General features: G+C 36.1%; 2 protein-coding genes across 5 annotated transcripts in view; one reads left to right on the forward strand and one right to left on the reverse strand.

Moving 5' to 3' along the window:
- The first annotated feature begins 804 nt into the window (after window positions 1-804).
- CUNH6orf120 (chromosome unknown C6orf120 homolog) lies at window positions 805-4,649 on the forward strand. Its single transcript, XM_008923584.3, has one exon. The coding sequence runs from the start codon at window positions 1,564-1,566 to the stop codon at window positions 2,116-2,118; it is 555 nt and encodes a 184-aa protein (XP_008921832.1). The 5' UTR covers window positions 805-1,563; the 3' UTR covers window positions 2,119-4,649.
- Window positions 3,446-21,268, reverse strand: part of PHF10 (PHD finger protein 10) — a 21,857-nt gene continuing 4,034 nt past the window's right edge. The window contains exons 1-12 of one of the 4 annotated variants that reach the window (XM_008923583.2): window positions 20,748-20,766; window positions 18,911-19,017; window positions 18,171-18,301; window positions 17,312-17,395; window positions 15,893-16,026; window positions 15,631-15,780; window positions 14,362-14,471; window positions 12,681-12,834; window positions 10,133-10,288; window positions 5,266-5,374; window positions 4,802-4,990; window positions 3,446-3,539 (exon numbers count right to left, since the gene is read on the reverse strand). In XM_008923583.2, coding sequence (XP_008921831.1) covers window positions 3,454-3,539; window positions 4,802-4,990; window positions 5,266-5,374; window positions 10,133-10,288; window positions 12,681-12,834; window positions 14,362-14,471; window positions 15,631-15,780; window positions 15,893-16,026; window positions 17,312-17,395; window positions 18,171-18,301; window positions 18,911-18,963 — 1,356 coding nt within the window. In that variant the 5' untranslated portion in view covers window positions 18,964-19,017; window positions 20,748-20,766 and the 3' untranslated portion in view covers window positions 3,446-3,453. Of the gene's footprint in view, window positions 3,540-4,801; window positions 4,991-5,265; window positions 5,375-10,132; window positions 10,289-12,680; window positions 12,835-14,361; window positions 14,472-15,630; window positions 15,781-15,892; window positions 16,027-17,311; window positions 17,396-18,170; window positions 18,302-18,910; window positions 19,018-20,747; window positions 20,767-21,268 lie in introns of those variants that run through there. The other 3 variants (XM_018077384.1, XM_018077383.1, XM_018077385.1) reach the window with 3 other exon arrangements.

Consider the following 21,268-nt stretch of genomic DNA (forward strand, 5'->3'; position numbering starts at 1 on the left):
GGGCGGGCAGAGGTGCTCGTTCCTGGCTCTGTCCAAGGTCTCCTGGAATCGCCACTCCTCCCGAGCGCTGCGCCAGCGCCAGGACGCTTTCGTTCGTCCCTAGATAACTTTTAATTATTTTCTGCTCAGATGTGGAGGTCCTCCTGTGCCTCCGCTCAGATATTTCATCGCTACTTTGATGTAAAAGTGGTAGAGAGTAAGCTCCCTGATACGGGGAGACAAAAGACTGTCCTTTCCTGTCGCTGGTGAGGGAGTTTTGTGAGTCTGGCAGGTTCTGCGAATGCTGCGCCTCCGTCTTTTGTGCTGGCTTTGCAGAATTGTGGCTTTGCAGTAGAGAGGCCTCTGGGGCAGAAAACTTGGAATTACAGAAATAGTTGTACATTTTTTTTCCCCGTAGATCTGTTTAATAGTAAGACCTCTAAGGTTTAAGTGACATCTCAGTGGAAGTAATGCAGTTGGTTTAGATCCTAGCTGGTACAAAGCAACTTACAGGCAGCTTTCACGTTTAAGATATTTGTAGTGTCCTTATGGAAGGAATGAGGGGATGAGAATCTTCCTCTTAAACTTGAACGTGTGTAGGATTGTGGTTCCTGTGATTTGCACCCCAGATTCGGTCAGCTATATACTTTGGAAGGGAGGTTGCTGCTTTGCATGCACAGACTGACCACAGCTGTTCAGAGGACTGCAGTGTGGCAGGCACGCTCAGGCAGCCCAGCTGGGACTGTGCAGCAAGGAGGGAAAAGGGTATAAGAGCCTTGATCTTGCAGCAGTCATTTTCATCTTCCCCTTGCCCCAGTACTTTCAGCCTTCTCTTCTGTAAGCAAGTGCTGTAAAGGGCTGGGTGTTTGTAGGGTAACAAAATCTTGAAAGTAAATGCCTTTTTTTCAGGGACAATAAGCTGAATTTGGCCCTGGAAACAAGCCACACAGCAGAATCATAAATTAATGTATTACCTAATTAGATAATGTTTTTCTTTCTAACTCCATTCCCAGTGCAAGTCAGAATGCCTACTGCTTCATGTGCACATCCAGATTTACACCTTTACTGTCTTTTGAAGTTGAGGTGAGAGGATGGGAGAAACAAATAGGATGTCCTAAATACCTTATAAAATGTTAAGCTTCTCCAAGCATGTAAAAGCCTTCCTTTTTTTAACTGTTTTGTTTTAGTTTTTTTTAAACTGAAGTTAAAATAATTATTGGGTTTCATCCCTTCTGGTTAGGTATGCAGGTAGAATGAAACTGAAGTCTCTGTGTCAGTTCTGTATGAAAGAGCACTGGCTTGATTAATTTCTGTTTAACTTTACGGAATCCAGGCCATTTTCAATCCGATTTAGAACTCTGAATCTTAGCACTAGTTTTTGTTACTATTAAAAAATAAAAGTTAATGAAGACACTTAATTGAAGTTGTTTAACTTGGTACGGGCTAGAGAGGATTTATAAAAATCCAAAATTAAAAAAAAAAATCAATTCCTGCCAAGAAGGGATATACTAAAATCTGATTTGTGTTTTGTATTCACAAGGTAGCAAACGGGACACAGGAAGAGTCCAAGTACAACTTAAGACCATGGCAGCACACTGGAGAAAAGTCCTGATAATATGTGTGACAGCTCAAGTACTACTTGTAAATGCCTTTGAGGAAGAGGATGTACCTGAGGAATGGATTCTTCTTCATGTTGTTCAAGGTCAGATTGGAGCTGGAAACTACAGCTATTTGAGACTAAATCACGAGGGAAAGATAGTCCTTCAGATGCGAAGTTTAAAAGGTGACGCAGACTTGTATGTATCTGATGTGACACTTCACCCCAGCTTTGACGAGTACGAGTTACAGTCTGTAACCTGTGGCCAGGACATGGTCCACGTGCCTGCACACTTCCGCCGCCCTGTGGGAATAGGGATTTACGGCCATCCCTCTCACCTGGAGAGCGAGTTTGAAATGAAAGTGTACTACGATCGAACAGTTGTACAGTACCCATTTGGTGAGGCTTCTTATAACCCTGAGGAGATGGAGGCAAACCAGAAATACTCACAGTCTACAGAAGATGAATCTCAGGATGAGGAGTCTGTTTTCTGGACTATACTTATTGGAATCTTGAAATTAATACTTGAAATTCTTTTTTAAATTGATACACACTGGACTAAGTCACACTTCAGCCTGTGAAACTGAGTATCAATGACATGCTGTAATATTTAATACTCTTTGTTATGTTTCCTGAAGAGGTATTCAGGTTACATTTCCTAAACCAGAAAGGAGGCGGGGAGAAAAAGCCATATTTAATTTTATATTGTAAATCCTCCCCTATATGTAAAATGAGCAACAAGCACAGTATTTGCAGTGCTCTTCAGAGATCAGGGCTTAAAAATGAATGTATAGTTGGGATCTTGTTAACTTCACTTTTAAATAGGTGCTTAGAAAGATCAACTCCAATTCAGTATTTTCTATTGTTTTTTATAAAGAAAAATTAAATAAACTCCTGTACTTCAGTCCCCCCCCAAATATCCTCAATTTAGAGCATATTTAAAAATAAAACCTGCTGCTTTTCAAGCAAGTATCTCCACTAAAACTAACTAGCAATGGGTTTGAGTGTATTCATGAAGTTGAGGAGCCTAGGGCAAAGGAAGGAGAAAACAATCACCTAAGGGGATAGGTGGTCTGTATTTTGGCTGTGTGTGCTCTGCATCACGTCAACCATCTGTCAAGCAGAGATCTATCCAGTCACTCATCGCCACTGCAAATCCATGACCTGAATGAAGTGCATGTTGCTTCTTTGCTGTTACTGTAGTGAGAGGGAGCCTTCAGCTGTTGTTACTTGTCAGTATGACATTTCCATGTCTCGTTAAAAACAACACAGCATATAGTATCTCGAACTTGAGGGGTGCTTTCTTACACTTCCCTTTATAGCTTTTTGTGATTGATCTCTTTTTTTTAGCACATCTTTATGCATAAGTCATTAGCTTGCAAAGAAAATTTCTGCTGAAAGGAATTTGCAGTACACTGTAAGAAGGTCATGTCATACCCACTCTTCCTCTAAAGTTACTTTTCCCAGAAATATTTTTTCTTTGGTTGAGTCTTTCAAAATAACCAGTTGCTATGCAAGTAGAGTATATTTAAAATGCTCTGTAGTTTTCTTTTCATGGAGCTTACTGATGAGTGCACTAAAATAAACAGGTAGATTACTATAATTTTATACAAGTGGTGGATGTACAATTTAAATTTCATTACTGAAAGACTTCTCTTTCAGAGTGGAAATTTGGTTTGTCCATCTCAACATCTGACAGGACATGATTAGTGACATGTATCACAAAGAAATAATTATACAGACAAATTTAAAAGTTTATTTGGTAAAACGAAAAAAAAAAGTGGTATTGTTCCTCTAAGAGTGGTTGATTAAATAGCACCAGAGTATCACTTCAGTTTGTGCATTTAAGTTTTGGAGAGCAAGTTTTTGGGGTTTTTTTAGCCCTCTTTGCTGTTTTTCCCCCTTCTTCCTCCTCTTCTGGGTACAGGAGGGTCTTTTTGACAACAATCACAAATCCAGCGACCTAAGAAAAGAAAGTTATCAATTATTGGGAAACTAAGTTTGTTACTCATCTAATTATGCACCTTTCATTATTCTAATAGGTGCTTACCTATTTGCAGTACTTCCTTTAATGCAAAAAAACAGTGCGTTTCTTTAAAATTAAGCATCTTTTCTATAAAGCAGCATATACAATTCATGCTCCCTTGCAGACCCCTTACATGTAACCACTGGCTACAGAAATCCTTATGGACCTCAAGAAGTGTCAGCACTGCTAAGGAGGTGGTTATTAGATAAGACTTGACAAACAGTGCTCAAGCTTGCCAGTTATATTTTCAGGTGAATGACTATAGTTCAAGGTTATGGGAAGTTAACCAGAGCAGAAATGAATGGCAGTTGGGGAGGCATTTAACTGTTTATATTACAACAGCTGGAATCATAAAGGCTGCCTTGGTAATTTTACAGGATTTTAGACATATGATTTATTTTGTTTACATTCTTAAGTCAGCCTGAAAGTGAAATCAACCACAGAACCTGTACTAAAGTGACAGCTAGCACCAGTGCTTCCCTAAATGGGACTGTACAGCATTTTTGAAGTACTGTACAGGGCATACTGTCACTGCCACAGAATACTTATTCATAAACTTACTTACCATGGATTTAGTATTACATGTAAAGCAACAATAGCACCTGTTATTTTCTTTCTACAGCCTTGAGTTAGCGAGATGATATGAGTGACTGGGTAATTTAAAGGTACAGGCTGCCTGCCTGCCATAGAGGTACTTCAGTTGGAGCTTTGATGTTTAAGTAAAAAAGGGAAGGAAAGGGTTTAAAGAGGTGTTTACAAATATTGAAACTACTTTTGAATTTAGAAGCTGAAACAGCTGCACCAACAATTAATGTGAAAGCTACGCACTAGCAATATGCAGCAATACAGTCTCTTTTACAAGTTTCTTTCATTAAAAGAGGTAATTACACTCAGTGTTCTATGGATATGGAAAAAAAATAGTTCTGAGTGAGCCTGTTTGGTTTATGTTGTAAAAGCCCATTATATTTCCTATACAGGAATTGCCAGGTTAAACTGTGCACAACCAAATATACAGAAATAAAGCATATTAAAAAAATCAGGTTCTACAGTATGAATGCTTTCCTACAGTACTTCTTACTGCTACCCTTCACACTTGTTTTAAACTATTCTTTCAAAAGCAGTGCATGGATTAATGCTGAGAGAGAGCACCCAGGACTCAGAGGAGGTGTGAAGGGAACAAGTAACTCTTACTTTATTACCTGAAGGGATAGCGTCAAGCCCCACACAAAAAGTGTGATAACCACGGTCACATACGTCACAGAACATCATTTCTTCTTCATGGTGAGGCTGCCCACATATAATGCACGTTTTACACTCCATACATTGCCAAGGATAAGTCTTAATCATAGCAACAAGCTCCGGGGTCATATCAAGGCAAGAAGGGTGGCCTAGATTAAAACCAGTATTATTACTTTTATGTCTGAAATGAAATTTAAAATTAGTTACACTCTTTGCTTTTACCGAAGCTGAAGCTTAGCTCACCTCCTGGTGAGATCCCACAGTGTGCTAGTACGTACAGCATGGAAGAGAGATGGAGTCTTAATGAAGGACAGAAAAGGCAACTGAACTGTTGCTGCACATGTGTAGGACACTCAATATGTCCACAAAAAGATCTGTCAAACAAACTCCCTTAGGAATCCACTGAGTGTATGCAGATACTTACCACTGTTGTCACACTGGGAGCAATGTATAAGAGCTTCAGCTTTTCCTTTCTTGTTGGAGTCCTTACCCTTCAGACAAATTCCACATATAGCATTTGGAATGACCTTTGGCTGGAAGGGTAGAAGAGGGCTATAAATTTATTCCAGAAGAATTTACAGATTCAACAGGAAATGTCATCTATCTCCTTAACTATTAAAATTAATAAACTGTTAGGATGTGTGAACCTTAAAACACGTGACAATAACTGACAAGCAGCGGCACTGAAAAAAAAATCATAGATTAAGTACATAAAATTTTCCATTTGTCATACATAGTGAGTTATATATAAATCAAACTGTATCAAAATCATGTACTTGCTTCTTCCCATGAATTCATCAGCTGACATGCTCCTCAATGTAAACTAAACATGACAGGATGAAAAATTTCACTAAGTTTTTTCCAATATAGAACACTACATTATGAACTTCCATGTGGATTTCCTGTTTATGGAGGAAATTATATACAATTTATTTGCATTACATTTGTCCCTAAATAGAGAAAATTAATTACAAAAGCAATAAACTTGATTTTTTTCTACCTAGCTTCAAATTATCTGTTTAGCTATGCCATACAGAGCTCTCTCTTTTACTATTCCTTCTTGTATCCACTCATAATAACTATAAGAAACAGAGCCTTGCATTTAACTACAGATTTACATGCATAATTTTTCTAAGTGATCATGTGGAATGTGTCTGGGTCCATGAGATCCATTTAAAAGGTAAGAGAAATAGCAGGCTGTTACAATGGGGAACATTTGTCTATGTGTGTCTATTCTGTGTCCCAACTCCAGAGATACACCAACAGTTTTACCTCACTGAGGAAGAAGTACGGCATTACAAATTTCAGAAACATGGCAGTAGTTGTGTTGTTGAGCTTTGACCACTGCATAACGACATTAGTGACAAATGTAGTTTACACTTAATGCAGTGCTCACTGATGTTAAACTGATTAATGCCAGTGTTTTAAAAACAATGGTGCTGCGTAGACACAGCTAGTAGAGAGAGCTGAAGGCATATCCTCTTCTAAACAGCTTGTCAGTAAGCAAGAAGGATCCCAGTCAACTACCAAACACACATCGGAAGAATGCGGTTTAAAGTAAATTTAAAAAGTGAAAACACAAATATATATATATATTTAAAAATAATTACTGAGATCTTTTGCAATACAAACTTATCTTAAAATGTGTTTATTTCTCAAGCCAGTTTTTCCTGGCACCTAGTGAGATAATTAAAATCTCGATTCACTTTTAGACTAGTCAGGATACAATGCTTCAAGTTTTCTGAAGTTTTCAATCTGATTTTTATGTCAAAATATGGCTACAGCCTACTTCAAATTGTCTGATCTAAAGAGTTTTATTCAAGAAAGCAAACTACCACACCAGATGTTTATAGGTAACTTCCTTCAAAAGATGACAGAGGCATTCATAGACACTTTTTTTTGCTTATTTATTTTAAAAAAGCAAAGTCAACCTGTTTTATACATAAATATAATAAAACAATAAAAGAAGTCTAACATTCACAAACATCTCTACAAAATAATAAATATAATGGAGGCAAAAACACATACAAACTCTTTTACTGTTAACTATACTATGTGTCCTACATATATACCTTTATACCCTGCTCCTCCCAACAAAAGTGGCACATGCTTAAACCTCATCAGCGTGGCAGCATTTACCCTTCTATTGTTTAGGCTATATTCTATTTTTTTTTAATTGTGTTTCAATCTATTTCTAGGAAAACCAAGCCTTTCTAGAATAGCAAGTTCTAATCAGACTTCTAGCTTTGTATTTTTCTAGATTTGTATTTTACTGCCTTTAATATACAACAGCACACTCCCTTGGTTCTCCAGGCAAACTAAAGTGAGCACTGTACCTCTGTTAGGGTGTGTGCAGTTCACACTCTGATACACGTAACTCTCAAGATAGACATTGATGTAGATGCATTTATTAACAATGCTTCCATCTAGTCTTACTTCACTAAATTGTATTCATTAGATACTGTGCATATTAGGGGGCATGAAAATCACAGCCTAGTAGTAATGAAGTTCCAATAGTATGGAAGTATATTTACAAAAAAAAAAAAAAAAGACTATTTATATTTCAAACCAGCTCAATTCTACCACCATAAATGGCTTTTAGAAATGCTATAAAAAACATCTGTCAAACACTAAATGGGAATTTACAATATCCCATTTCATTAGGAGTAAATTTTGCTTTCTATGCCCTCATCTTATTGGGATAAGGATGGGAGAGAAAATGAATGCAAGGTCAAAACAACGACTGCCTGTTCTGTAAGTTTTCACTTCCACGCTGCTGTGCTGCAGCTCTCAAAGTCAGCTTTCCAACTACACCATTCTTATAACGTGCTATTCTGAATGCAAAGCATTACATTTTCATATGCAGTGACCCAAAATGGAAGTGTTGCAAAATATAGATTCTCAATACATTTCAGTTTTATGTGCAAAAAATCTGTACTTTTAACAGTACCCTGTGTGTGCAATTGTAGTAGTCAGTCCTGCAGCAACAAAGACTCGCTACTTGTAACATGACAAAAATGTAAAACACATGCTAATTGTTCTTTGTTAAAGAACTGACAATAAAAAAGATGCCATATAAAATACAATATTTTTTTACTCAAAAATAACTCAGTGGAAATGTATGGAATCCTGTAATACTAATAATGTGGCTATTAATTATACATATGTATGCTGATGCCATAGCAATTATCCTTCAATTTTAACTACATGTAACCAAAAAATTAACTGTTCTACAAAAATAGTCCAATATTAGAGAACAATACAGAACAAAAGTATTATAAAGACTTAGAATTCACAGGGAAAACATTTTAAATTAGTTAAGCCTTCAGCTCAAAGTGCCTTAACATTTAGGCACATACGGTAGGTATATAGTTATCTGGTATTTTTATAGACTCACAAACAAGAATCATTCTGTCTTACCAGTTAAAACAGCTCATGTAATTTGGCTTATCGCCAGCTTTCAAACATTCCCACAAAAAAGAAAGCCAATCCTCTCACCCTTCCAACACAACATCACCACCTCTGACTTATCAGATGGCTGATGCAGGCAGGGTATGCTGACATTGCAAAGATCTGGCACTGTAAGTTTACAGCAAGACCTTGTTACTAACAGAATTGGTGATTTTGAATCAATAAATAATTGTTACATGAATCCATTTTCAAAATGCAATGCTGTATACTACCATTGCTCTTCTGCAATTAGAAGTTCAGAACTTTGATGAAAGTTCTGCTCCATTAATTCTCTCTTTATGCATTCATAAGGCCATTAAATAGACTGGACTAATTAAACACTTGAGCATCTCACAGCTAGACGAAACTTCTGTAAATCAGTGGCACACAATCTCTAATGTCAAGTTAAACAAAGCTAAAGCAAAATTTCAGGTTCCATCTTTGGATTTCATGTTCATGGGAATATGAATATGCATTTCGTGTCTACAACATCTTGCAAAGTTACATATAAAAAAATATACATATGGTAATCACAGTCTAAATCTCCATAGTTCACATATTTCTTAGTAAGTTCCTGAAAAGAGAAAATGCAACTGGAGCTTGCTGTCTGCTATGAACTTGTAAAGATAGTGTATGTAGAGAAAATTTATCAAAGCTGTCCAATTCTTGCTGGAAATTAGCTTCTTGATGTAAGTTATAGTTTATTTACTATTAACTTGGTAAATACAGATAGTAAATATTTATAAATATAAAATGCAAGCCATCAACAGCTCACCTTTGCTGAGACTGTGTCTCCGCATGTACAAACCTGTCACTGACAAAAGTGTTCCTTGTCCTGTAAGTCTCAACAAGTATTCCTGACTGTTAAATAATCAACCCTACCTTAACGTAGTGTATTCCCTCTCTGTGGGTCTATTCCTGCTCCCACATAAGTGGAAAATTCTTATTTCTCTCAGTGGAAGAGGACTAGATAATTATGTGCTTTGAAAGTGTTACAGGATTATTCAGATCCTTTCTCAGTATGCAGAATAATAACATATAAATAATGCATGTCAACTCCCATTTCTCCTGAAAAGTATTTTTATTTTAACGTTAATCTTATTTTTACCTTAATCTTATTTTTATCTTAATTTCTGAAATTATTACACAGGAATACTGGGGATTTGGGTCTTAGGTTCGGCAATCACTGCTTGACAGCTGAAATGTCTTAACATCCTCACAAAGTTTTTAGCTTAGATAAAAGTATATTGCCCACGAATGTTTCTACATAGTAAAAACTACATAAAAAGCTATTTTCCATATACTGTTAAAGTGGTTATATAGTGTTGCCTATACAACTGTAGTAAGCTTTTTGCCTTCCATGTTATACATCGTAACATCGCAGGATAAAAGGCTATATTTAAAATGAATGTCACAACAACATGTTCAACCATACAGCTGCACTTTACAGCACTGGTCTCTTGGTGCACTGCTAACTAAACAGTAGGGAAAAAAAACGGATAGTGAATGACAGTTTTAAACTGACACATATTTTTGACTGCTGTGTTAAGGCAGACAGAAAGATGTAGATTTCCAATGCGAAATCCACAATGGGTTTTTCTAGTGTTACTGCCTAGGAATCCAAGGAGTTAACAGAAAAGAGAGGCCACTGTACAGTTAGGGAACAGAAAGCCCCACATGAAATACAAGCAAAAAGGAAATCAGGAAGCGAACAGATGGAGCACACAACAGGAGAACAGCGAGTGAAGTACAGCAAGCAGAAGTTCCATATTATTGAAAAAACCAAATACTTCAGGGAGAGGCTGGTGAGTAAAGTTCAGTCAGGGGCTTTTTTCTTCCACCTTGTACCCAGGAACTGATTTGGGTAATACAGAACGTTTGGAACCATCTTTTCTTGGAGTAGCACTTTTGTCTCTTGTTTTTTGTCTTCCCTGAAAAGAATCCTCCTGGTTGTCTGTGGCGCAATCACCTTCAGATACATTGCCAGACGAATTGTCCTATAATAAAAATACCATAGCTATATTTTTTTATTTTTTGGATAGACAGACAAGTCTTTTGTATGCCCCTTAGAGCCAACTAAGGTAAGAGAAGGGTACATCATTCCTTCTGCAAAAGCATAGGGTTTATCACAATCTAGAACACCTTTGCTCACAACATTCATTATCTATTTTTTCTCATGCTAAGAGATTGGCATCAGCAACAGCAGTCCTGTTTTCCAGTTGGTCTTGGCACCAGTGTGGAGAGCACAACAGTGTAATTCTTTGAACCGTTTTCCATTAAGTCAGCAAGAAATCCATTATATGCAAGATGCTGTTTACAAAGTAAAGGGCCAGCAAAAAGTTAAAAGTGCCCTTGTCATGCATTTAAAGTGTACTACCAAACAGCACTGCCTTGAATTTAATATGTGAAGGGTTTTTTTCTGCCACCCTCATCTACTATTTTCACCAGGAGCAATCTAAATATTTAATTTGGACTGCAGCAGAAGAATGCCATCAAGAGCAAAACACATTTCCATATTTAATACAGAACCAAACAACAGGATTTACGTTGCAGTTAAAGGTTTGGTTTTTTTTGAGGAATGAGGAGGCAAGAAAGAGGAGAAGAGTTTCAAAGAGGGTGAGAGATCAATGTAAGCATAATAAAGAGCAGCAGCACAAGACTTTTCTCAGAAAAGTGTTAATAAAGGCTTCCAAAAAAGCTCCAGAAGGAAGCAGCATGATTATTCACATTTATTACAATAAAACCCAAGAGGCCAAATAACAATGGTGCCCTACAGTAAAACATCCTCTGTACAAACATAATAGTAATCAGCCTAAAACTAAAACAGACATAGGGCAAATGGAGGGGTATAACACCAAAGCCAATCAAACTATGTGGCAACAAGAAATGCTCTGTTTCACCATTATTTTAGGGGAAGGGTTATTTAGGACAGACCCATTAAAACACTACAGAAAAGGAAAACTGCTACCAACTTCAAACAATGGGGAGGGTGAAAAAGGAAAAAGTATAAAGCCTACTGTAGGACTCAGCAGGGAGATCTGACAGATGGTAGGTAGCCCAAAACTTAGAGGCCTGACAACAGCCACCTCCGTGTTCAACAGATGTTTTTCCTGAACTATATGCCCATCCTCAATGACTAGCAAAGAACCCCTGCTTCCACAGCCAAACCCATTTCACAGGAATCTGATTATAAATTTTGCACATTTTTCTACACTTTTCAAACTAAAGGACATTTTTCCTTCTCCATTCTGTCACTAAAAAAGACTTCTGAACTTCTATGAAAAATCAAAGGATAGTCTGCTTGGCCCAGTTACTTTTCTTTACCATTAACACGAATGACTGTCAGTGGAAACGGAAACTGGGAAAAAATGGTTAAAGACCAACTTTAAAACAGCTGGAGTGTGATTAAACCAAAATTTTGAGTTGACATTTAACATGCTAACTTTATATCATTTCTTCTAAAAAAAAATGCAAGCAGAAGCAGTGTATTAGTAGCCCTCTCTCCTCTGTTAATCTACAAGCTGACCTCTTCCTTTCTTCTTTAGTTATGAGTATCTTTACAAAATTCAAACAAAATAAATATTTACATGGCAAAACTTAGAATTATACATACCCACCATCAAACATGTTCATCAATCAAGCTAGAAACTGGTAAATGCACCTGTGACATTCCATTGCTGTTAAAAGTAGGGTTAAACCTCTGGAAAGTGGTTGTCACCAACATACAAACTACACCAATGGTTCAGCTGCACTCAACTCATTTGAAGCTCAGCTGCTCTCGAGCATTTAAAACACTATCAAGGTAGGTATGTGGAAGTTTTCCTTAACTTTCAGCTAACGCTTAATTTTGCATTTGCGTAAGTAGAGAGAACATAAATATCTGTTTAAAGATGTATTGTTAAGCAAAAAAACCAGCACTTTTTACCCTCGTTTTAAATTGAAATAAGGTCATTGTTTCTGTACTGAGTACTTCCTGCTCCTATGTCACAAAAAGTTATGAGATTATAAACACCTCTGCTTTAGGGACAGATTCTGTGGGACTCTAAACAGCAGAATATACAGTGTTCGTTCTCTTCAGAAATGCTAGCAACAACTTCCCCTTGGGGAAAGGGGCACAATGAAGAGCTGCATTGGGAAGTTTCTGCAAGATTTCTTAAAAAAAAAAATAAAAAAATTTGAAGAAAGGGCCTGAAATTTCAAGTATTTGTTCCACTTACTTTAAAAATGGATCAAAGTGGAAAGCTGGAGAGCAGTGTGATAAATTAAAATACCAAAATGGTCCTCCTTTCATTTTGGAGATGTTGAAAGGTTCTACTAAGAAACTAGTGAAACTAACAAAAGTGAAGGGAAAGTATTATTTTGTTCAAGAATACTTTCAGCTTATCTCACCGAATTGCCTTTGGTTTTCCGTTTTTCATCACCTCGCCCTTCCTCTGCATCATCTGAATCTCCATCACTGTCCAATGCAGGCAGCTCTGGATCCAAAGGAGGTTCATATAGAGCTGTGTTTAATGGCAAGTAACGAAGTTCATCTGGAGAGTATCTAAAGTTAAATAAATAAAATTAATTAATTCACGTGTACTTGATGCAAAAATATTAAATCATGCAGTATACCAGAATGTCAATAAGAAAGAGTAAGAAACGCTTCTTTTTTTTCAGGAAGGCACATAAAGATGTGAAGTTCTGAAAACACAGGAAACATACTAATTTGTCCTCCCAAATAGTACCATCTAGTACTTGTCTTCTTTGTAGAGCAGATATTCAGAGAACACAGGAGAGTGTATTTGCAATGTTCCATAACTGTGTAAGGGACCACGGAACCACTACGAATTTTTAACCAACCCATGCTACTATGCCCAACAGACCATACATTTTGTTTATAAATGTACAGTGCCCACATAGCATGTGTAGAGTTTTAACCCAGGGCACACAAATACATCCAAAGATAAGGAAAGAACACAGCTGTACATCTGAATTCCTTAATTATTGAAGGAGAATGGAAAAATACATATAAAAATATAATTTCAGAAGAATGTGAAGATCTAATCACATTGCTTATAGCCAGATACAGCTTAACATCCATATTCTACCCTTTTTCTTTTTAACTTAAAGACTAAGAAAAAAGTAAAAGTCGTCTTACTGCTGATGACAAGCATTGTAAGAAATAGGATACTATTCTGATGTACATTTTGAAAGGTTGTGTCTTTCACTGAGATGGATAAGCAGTTTCACTTGCAGCTTAAATGTGCAAAATAAACATGATATAGAGTAATTTTAATTCAATTAGTTTAACAAAATTGAAGTCCTTCAAGAATGTCATGTAGCATGCAAATTTGGGGTGGGCTGTACGAACACACACTGGAAGAAGCAAGGCACTTGCAGATGAAGAGCTTCTCTAAAAAAAAAACGAAGCATGTACAGAATGAATACCATCTCTGTTGTACAATGGTAAGACTTCGACAAAATCTTCAAATCAGTTCGTATCTGTTCAATGGTAGCATGCCACTAGTAAGATCTTAAATTTATGTAAACCGTCAAGGACACATTTTTTATGAAATGTAAAGATCCAGCTTGCAATGTCTTTCTTTCTTACAAATCCAACATCCAATTTATCCCACAAGACCAATCAACATTTTTTTTTAAATTTAAGGGTTTCTAAAAATTTAAAAAAGGACAGCAAGACTGTCACACAGAAAACGTGATCACAAGCCAGCACTACAACACTTTGACACAGAAATATTAATCTTGGTACACATGTAGAAGCAGATGATAAGTAAATATGTGAGGGTGGCAGGAGTGAAATCAATGTCTCCTTTTACCATGGTAAATATTTGAGCAGGACAAATCTTAGGCACTGCAATACATCAGGGTAGACAGTACTCTTGCAGTCATTAGTGACTGCTGTTGACAGAAAATGTCACACTATGCATCTTCCAAGATTAGCAAGTGTCTCAAACATAAAATTAAATCAAAACCTTACAGTAAAGACACTGAAATGTTTTCCATCTGCTACATGTAGAGAAAAGAGGTAAGTGCAAGAGAATTGGCAGTTGGCATGCTTTTAAAATACCTTTTGTAGTACTCCTGGAACTGGCCGGGTATGAGAGCCACTGGATAAGGACTAACCTTTGTTCTCTCTGTAGGTAAGATTTTGTATTTTCCTTGAGGCACCTGGATAATCTGCATTGTTTAATATAAAACAATGACATTTTTGTTTCACATACAAACTGTTGAGTCTTTCTCACCAACTATTCCCCCAAATATTTCTTAACTAGTCAGTTTTATTGAACTGGGAGAGCTACCTGAGTTCTTCCATGAGAAATTCAATTCATTAAAACAGAAGAGGTCCCACTCACAAAACAGTATTATTTATTAAATCCAATCCCTAAGTATCTAGTGAACTGAATGAACATTATGTAAGACTACTTCAAACAGTGTATTAGGAAAAATAATTTTAATATTAAAATCTAGCAATTGAAACAGTAAACATTAACTTTTGTGCGTGGCATCCTTAGCAGGAATTATCACTGTTGGCCCATACTGGTTGAAAGAACACATACATCTAAGTCTGAAACCAGACTGCAGTATAAAAAATTCCATTAATAAAACAAATACAAGGAAAGGAGAAGCATACATAGAAGCCTTTCTTCCCTCAGAAGGAAATAAAATTAATTATCCACTATCTTGCCTCTAACATGGGTCAATACCAGAAAGATGTAAAATTTCCACAATAGCCTGCCATGTAATAATTTGCAGAGAAAATTTCTGCTGCCTGTATAGAAGCAGAACACTACTGCTTCAAAATGCCAGCTAATTTTTTTTAATCAGTCACAGATGCATATAATACATGCAATACAAAAATAATGTAACATCTAATGAAAAAAAGGGCATAACACTGACAGTAACACTCTTTCAAAGAATAAATAGTTTTCTTTTTTACTTCAGGTATTGTTCTGGCAAAATTTTGGAGGTATTCCAAAGAAGAATTAGCCATTTATATGTATAGATATAATAGCAACAGAAGCTTCTTAGTAACCTAAACAACTCTCTTAGTTTTATTCTTCTACCATCAGATTAAAGACATAATAATAAAATAACACTGATATTTTTAGAGCTTCCTCAGACAAGTATTTTCAAGTTAAAAATGTTTTCAGATTAAATATATTTGAGATTATTTTTAGCACTATTACCCATTTAAGAGTAAAACTGTGTAAGTCTCTACATGACTGAAACAATAATCAAAAACCTTGATAGAAGTTAAAATGGTATGAAAACCAACTTTACTAAAACAAGTAAGGAGCTACCTGTTAACATTGGTAAGAAATTTAAATCTGCCTACATGAGTCTGTAAATCAAAATAGGCTCTTCTTTCTTCCATCCGCTCTCGGTTTAAATTGCTGTTGAATTCTGCAGCTTTCTTGGCAGCTTTTTTAATGTATTCTGGAACTTTACTGGCTTCTACTTTCTGTGTGTTCTGCTGCTGCATTTGCTGGAATAAAAACAATTTTATTAATCCGCATACATTTCACTATCAGTTTGAGAACAGCCTTTTCTCACTCTCAGTGTTACAGATGTGGTTCACTTATATGCTAATTACTTACAGAGTACTCTTTATAATGATCTGTTATTCGCTGACGTTCTTTCTCTTGCAGTATAACAGAATACTCAGCATGTTTGGCAGGGTATTCCTTAATCATAAGATCAATTACTTCATCACTACGCAAAGCTGTTAGACCTAAAATAGATAAAAGCAATAATGATGCTGTCTGGCAAAAGCAACTGTAGGTTATTTATATCCCACAATAACCAACTCAAGTTTTTGAGCAACTAAAGACAACAACCTACTTTGCCTGTACCCAATGAGCCAAGGCTCATGTCATTTCTTCCTTACAGCTACAGACCCCTTCAGGTTGACTTAACCACCTACTTAGAACTCCACAGCGAGGCAGAACCTTTGTTCTAGATGGGACCTAGTAAACTGTTAGTTTCAGTTTCCAACACTGATCAAATCAAATCTTAGTTCCATTAACCTGCAGAACCTTTACTGAAATTACGAGGTTTACATAACGTCTCATACAAATCAAGAAAGAATCACCATGAGGGCAATTCACAGCAGCAAACTGACTCCTGACTCCCAACTAAAGCATCTGAAGTTCATAAGTCAGAACTCCTCAGTTTGCAGCCACAACGCAGAGCTCTTCTTTTAGAAGTTCCAATACAACTAATCTCCAAACACAGACAATGGAATGGAATGACTTATGTTACTATCACTGGTTATAAATATAACCTTAAAAATATGGATAGTTGACTCAGCACACATCTCTGTTGAATATATGAGACAGAATATAACATTTTACTTCTATTAATAAAAAGTAGATATGATCTCATCTGTATAGTCAAGTTAAATAAATACAGAGGTGGCAGGTGAGAAATAAAGGTGGTATAGCAAAGATTGTTAGTATTTAAAATGCCATTAAATTACATATTAACCCATGATATACAGAAAAAAATGTGGCAGGCATCATTTAAACTCTAACATGTCCAAGCCACATATATTAGCAGGGTAAGAAAAATATTCTTCAAGTTCTTTCAATGTAAGCCTCAAATACATCATTCCATTTCAAGTACATTAAAGTGCCTTAATATACACTCTTGTCTCTAATATAGAAGTGAGACCATTTAAGACCTCCAACCAATGCAGCAAAAGAAGACTGATATACTTTTTATTTGAAAAATTATGGTTGTCTCTTTCTTAGGAGAAAAAGGTTCTAGAAGTTAATTTACCAGCTAGCAAAATCCCTTCTAAGTAATTAGATCCAAAATATACTTTTTTATAATAAATCTGGAATATTGATACTTCATGGCCAATTTACCAAATTAATAATAAACCAGTTTTAATTTCAGAATTTATGTTTTCAGTTGAGAGTGATGCAATTCTTCTCCACCAAATTGAACCTTCTTTTTCTGTGTGTCATAGTTTTTATACTGTAACAAGGACTCTTAATAATTTGTTTTCTTACCAAGTGTGCATTGAGTCTCTGTGATAACATTTAGTTCTCTGAGGTAGAGTTTCTCCTTGTGAGACAGATCTCGCCTTTCTAAATCTCCAAAGAAAACAAGAAAGAGCAATAAAACTGTGTGCAGTTACTCAAACTCCTCCATAAACACTGTCAAAGTATTTTGAGAATTTTGTTTCCAGGCAGCTAGTCTGTATTATACTACTACTTCAACAAATACTGTGATTTTATAAAATAATTTTAAATTAAATACACAGTGTAGGGACATAGTCAATTTTCTTGAGTACCCTGCAGTTATGATATACAGAAAACTAAAGAAAACTGATATATGAATTTAGATGCAGTAATTATTAACAAGCATTAAAAGCACAGTCTTTTTAAATTTTACTATGCCTTTTAAAAATAAATTCTATGATAGAAGTTCCAGATTTAACAATTCTGAATAATGAAGGCTCAAATACTAGAACCTCCACAATTAGTTTTAAAATTCTTCCACAATGTAGGAAAGTTGCCACAATTCAGGAAACAGAATATATAGTTAAATAGTAAGAAATGACCGACAAAATACTTAAAAATAAAATTGAGGTAATTTTCAAAAGGTACTTGCTGATCTAATAATCCCCAAATCAGACTTTTTCACAAATTTTTAGTGGCAATACCAAAAAATCTTATATTATTTCAAAAATCATAGGATACACTTGCAATACACCAGTAACAATAATAAAAAGTACAACATATATAATCCAGTATGCTTTTGCTAGGTCTTTTTTTAAACAGTTGGCTCATGCTATAATCAAAGAGACACAGACTGCATCTGATTAAAGACACAATTTTGTAGAAGAAAAACTTTAAAAATAAATACCTGGATATTTTCTTTTAAAGGAAGTTACACCCAAATATTCACTGACTTGCTCCTGTAGCATATAGTATTCTCCTGTTTCATCTGGTGGCCATTTGTATTCTATCAAATTTTCAGCAGGAAAATAACTATATCTAAATATAAGAACAATGTTAGAACAAATCACAAGAATCCTTAAGAGTAATACTTACATTTCAAAAAATTCAATAATTCCTATTTATATGTCAATAAACAGTAACTATGAAGTTGGACAAGCGCTTCAGAACACTTCATCTTGTTAACCCATTTCAAAGTCACTTTGTTACACCCAGTAACTTTGTTACACCCAACTTCACATACCATTCATCAAATAACCACTTTAAATATCCAAATAACCATTCATCAGCATGCTAAGAGACAGAACATAAACGAAGTGATATCCATTACAGTGGAGAGGATACCAGGAAAAGAAACTACTACAGTGTCAAAATTCATTCAAGAAGCATGCAATGTTTTAAAAACATGTCAGCTATGTTTCTGATTTTGTATCGGATGCAGCACTTTTTGTAGCATTTTAAAATAAAATGCCTTAAAGTATGCTGGGAGCAAAAGACAGTCAGCTATTAATAGAACATCGCCTCAATTCAGAAAGAAGAATGTATGAAGGATGTGAAAGTAAAGAAAAAAGAGCTTTACTTAAGCATATTGAACAATACAGTAAAACTTGCAATAAAAAAAGTGAGAATTGTAAAAAATGGTATTACCCAAGGTCTTGACTAGAAGTTTCACAGCTCCGAGAACTGTCCCCTGAGCCCATACGCCGTCTTTTGGATGGTTGGCTGCCATCATTGGAATTTTCTTCTGTGTCATCCTGAAATGCAAATGAAGGTGAATATTAAAAAACTAAGAGTATTCAGCAGAGGGTGTAAAACACCAAAAAATATTGCAAAGTAATCCACAATTTAAATATACCTGAACTACTGAGCTGTTCTATGTACTCTTAACAAAAAACTCATAGGACAACTTATGCAGCAAATTATTCTTAGCTATAAACCAGCTGCATAAGACATGCTGGCACAGAAGCAGAGTTAGGTGGTTCCTCAGCTGTTGCATTGGCGGACTGAATAGACAGAGCTGTAGCTCTGACCACCAATAATTCCTGATGTAAACTATCTCTGGAACTTAATCAGACTAGCTCTCAAAAACTGCAAGTGCAGAACAAAAACCCCAAACCCTTGCTGAGAGCTGATGCTTAAAAATCAGGGAAAATATAATTGAAAGCAATGCAGGACTTTATAGGTATACTGTTAAAATTAAAGGAATGGTATACAGTTTACAAAAAGTATCATTACAGCAAGGAGTAAAGACTTGTGTTTTGTGAGGAAAAAAAAATGAAAGAAAAAACTCGACTTCATATTGCAACAGATATAGAACAAAGCTATCACAAGGGAACACTCAGAAGTTACAGGTGTACAGATTTCAGGAGATCTATATAAAGGAAGGGAATGAAGGGTGAAGAAGAGAAAAAAGGACCAAAACAAAACATAGAGTTCTATAAAATCTAGAAGACCAGTGACTCAGTTGATCTTGAATTTTTCACTGCTTTGTTGTCCAGCAATGCTATACAACTCCTACCTGCATCATCAACAACTCTCAAAGCATTTAGTGACCAACCCTATCTGATCAAAACTGAGATACAAAAAGCAGAAAACTCCAAGTAAATTGTAACAGGTAGTAGAGTCAAGAACAAGACAGTTTTTTAAAGTAGTTGAATCGCTAAAGCGGAGCAGCGTGAAAGAATCGCATTTTAAAACTTCCATGAAAAGTTTAAGCAAGAAGAATTAACCTGTCAGAAATAAATGGATCAAGCCCAATTATACTTACTTACTTAATAATGCCAAGAATGATTATTAGGTTTATGTTTGCTAATGTCTTTCATTCTAGTAGGCTTTACATATTATAGGACTTGAAATATCAATTTAGAAATATTCCAGCAAATGAGAATACATTACTTTGGTTAGGTAGCATTTCACAATGCTATAATCAAGACAGGCCATTGGGGAAAAGAATTTGTCTCCTGTATTTTTGGTTTATTTCTCGTTTTTCTCAATTCTTCACAGATTTTCTTTCTTGTTAAGGAGCAAGAAGAATATCTTTCACACAATAATAAAAAGTGGAAAGCAAAATATAATTAAACTGTTTTCTTAATGCAGCCATCCTTAAAGAATTAGACATGCAGCATCTCCACTCGTATTACTAGTAACGCCATTTCCTAGCATTGCTGTATAAACTCAGGTAGACAAACCAAGCAGCAGTCCCCAATCAAAACAATCCTGCGCTATTTTTTGACACAGCTATGTCTCATCAGCAGTTCATCCCTACTTCCCACACAGAATACTAATGCACTCCAAACCTTCTGAACTGCTAGACAGGACTAAAGCAATGCTCTACTATACCAAAACCACCAAGAGACTTCAAAACATCTTTAAAAGATAGATCTCAACCTGACAGTTTGGTGGAAGTGCCTCATATCAATTTCTACTTTCACTTCGTAATTTTTCTTTTATTAAATCTTGTAGTGTTAAAACAATGAATACCCACACCACAGTAGAGATGAATGTCCTCCGCTTACAATTTTGCTTACTTATTTGATAAAACTTCAGCAAATTTAATCACACAAGCTCATGAGTAAGTTTGTTGCAGAGGACTTAGCAGAAGCGAAAACACTGGCAGTGCGATCTAAGACACGCTGCTGTTCAACGACTCCTACTGTTCAAAAAAAAAAAAGAAAAAAAAAGAAAAAGGGGATAGTTCTGCGGCTTTCTTTACATGACAAGTCAAACGCCGCCAAAAAGACGCCCCTTCCTCCCCTAAAATTTCCTTAGCAAAGGTAACGTTCCGAACTCCTGGTAAGTCTATTAATTATAAGACCGACGTAACGATCCTTTATTACTCGACTGGGAAGCCTGAACTCCCCGAGATGTGTTTCAAAGAGCGATGTGTTTCGATCTGCGCCGCGAGCACTCGGCGCCACAAGTGCCCGCGGTTCCTGGGACGCGCCGGTGCAGCCCGGCGGGGCCAACGCGGAACTGCCCGCGGCCGAACCCAAACTTTCCCGGCTG

Source organism: Manacus vitellinus, unplaced genomic scaffold (genome assembly GCF_001715985.3).
Source record: "Manacus vitellinus isolate BGI_N305 unplaced genomic scaffold, ASM171598v3 scaffold_37_pilon, whole genome shotgun sequence".
Classification (NCBI taxonomy): domain Eukaryota; kingdom Metazoa; phylum Chordata; class Aves; order Passeriformes; family Pipridae; genus Manacus; species Manacus vitellinus.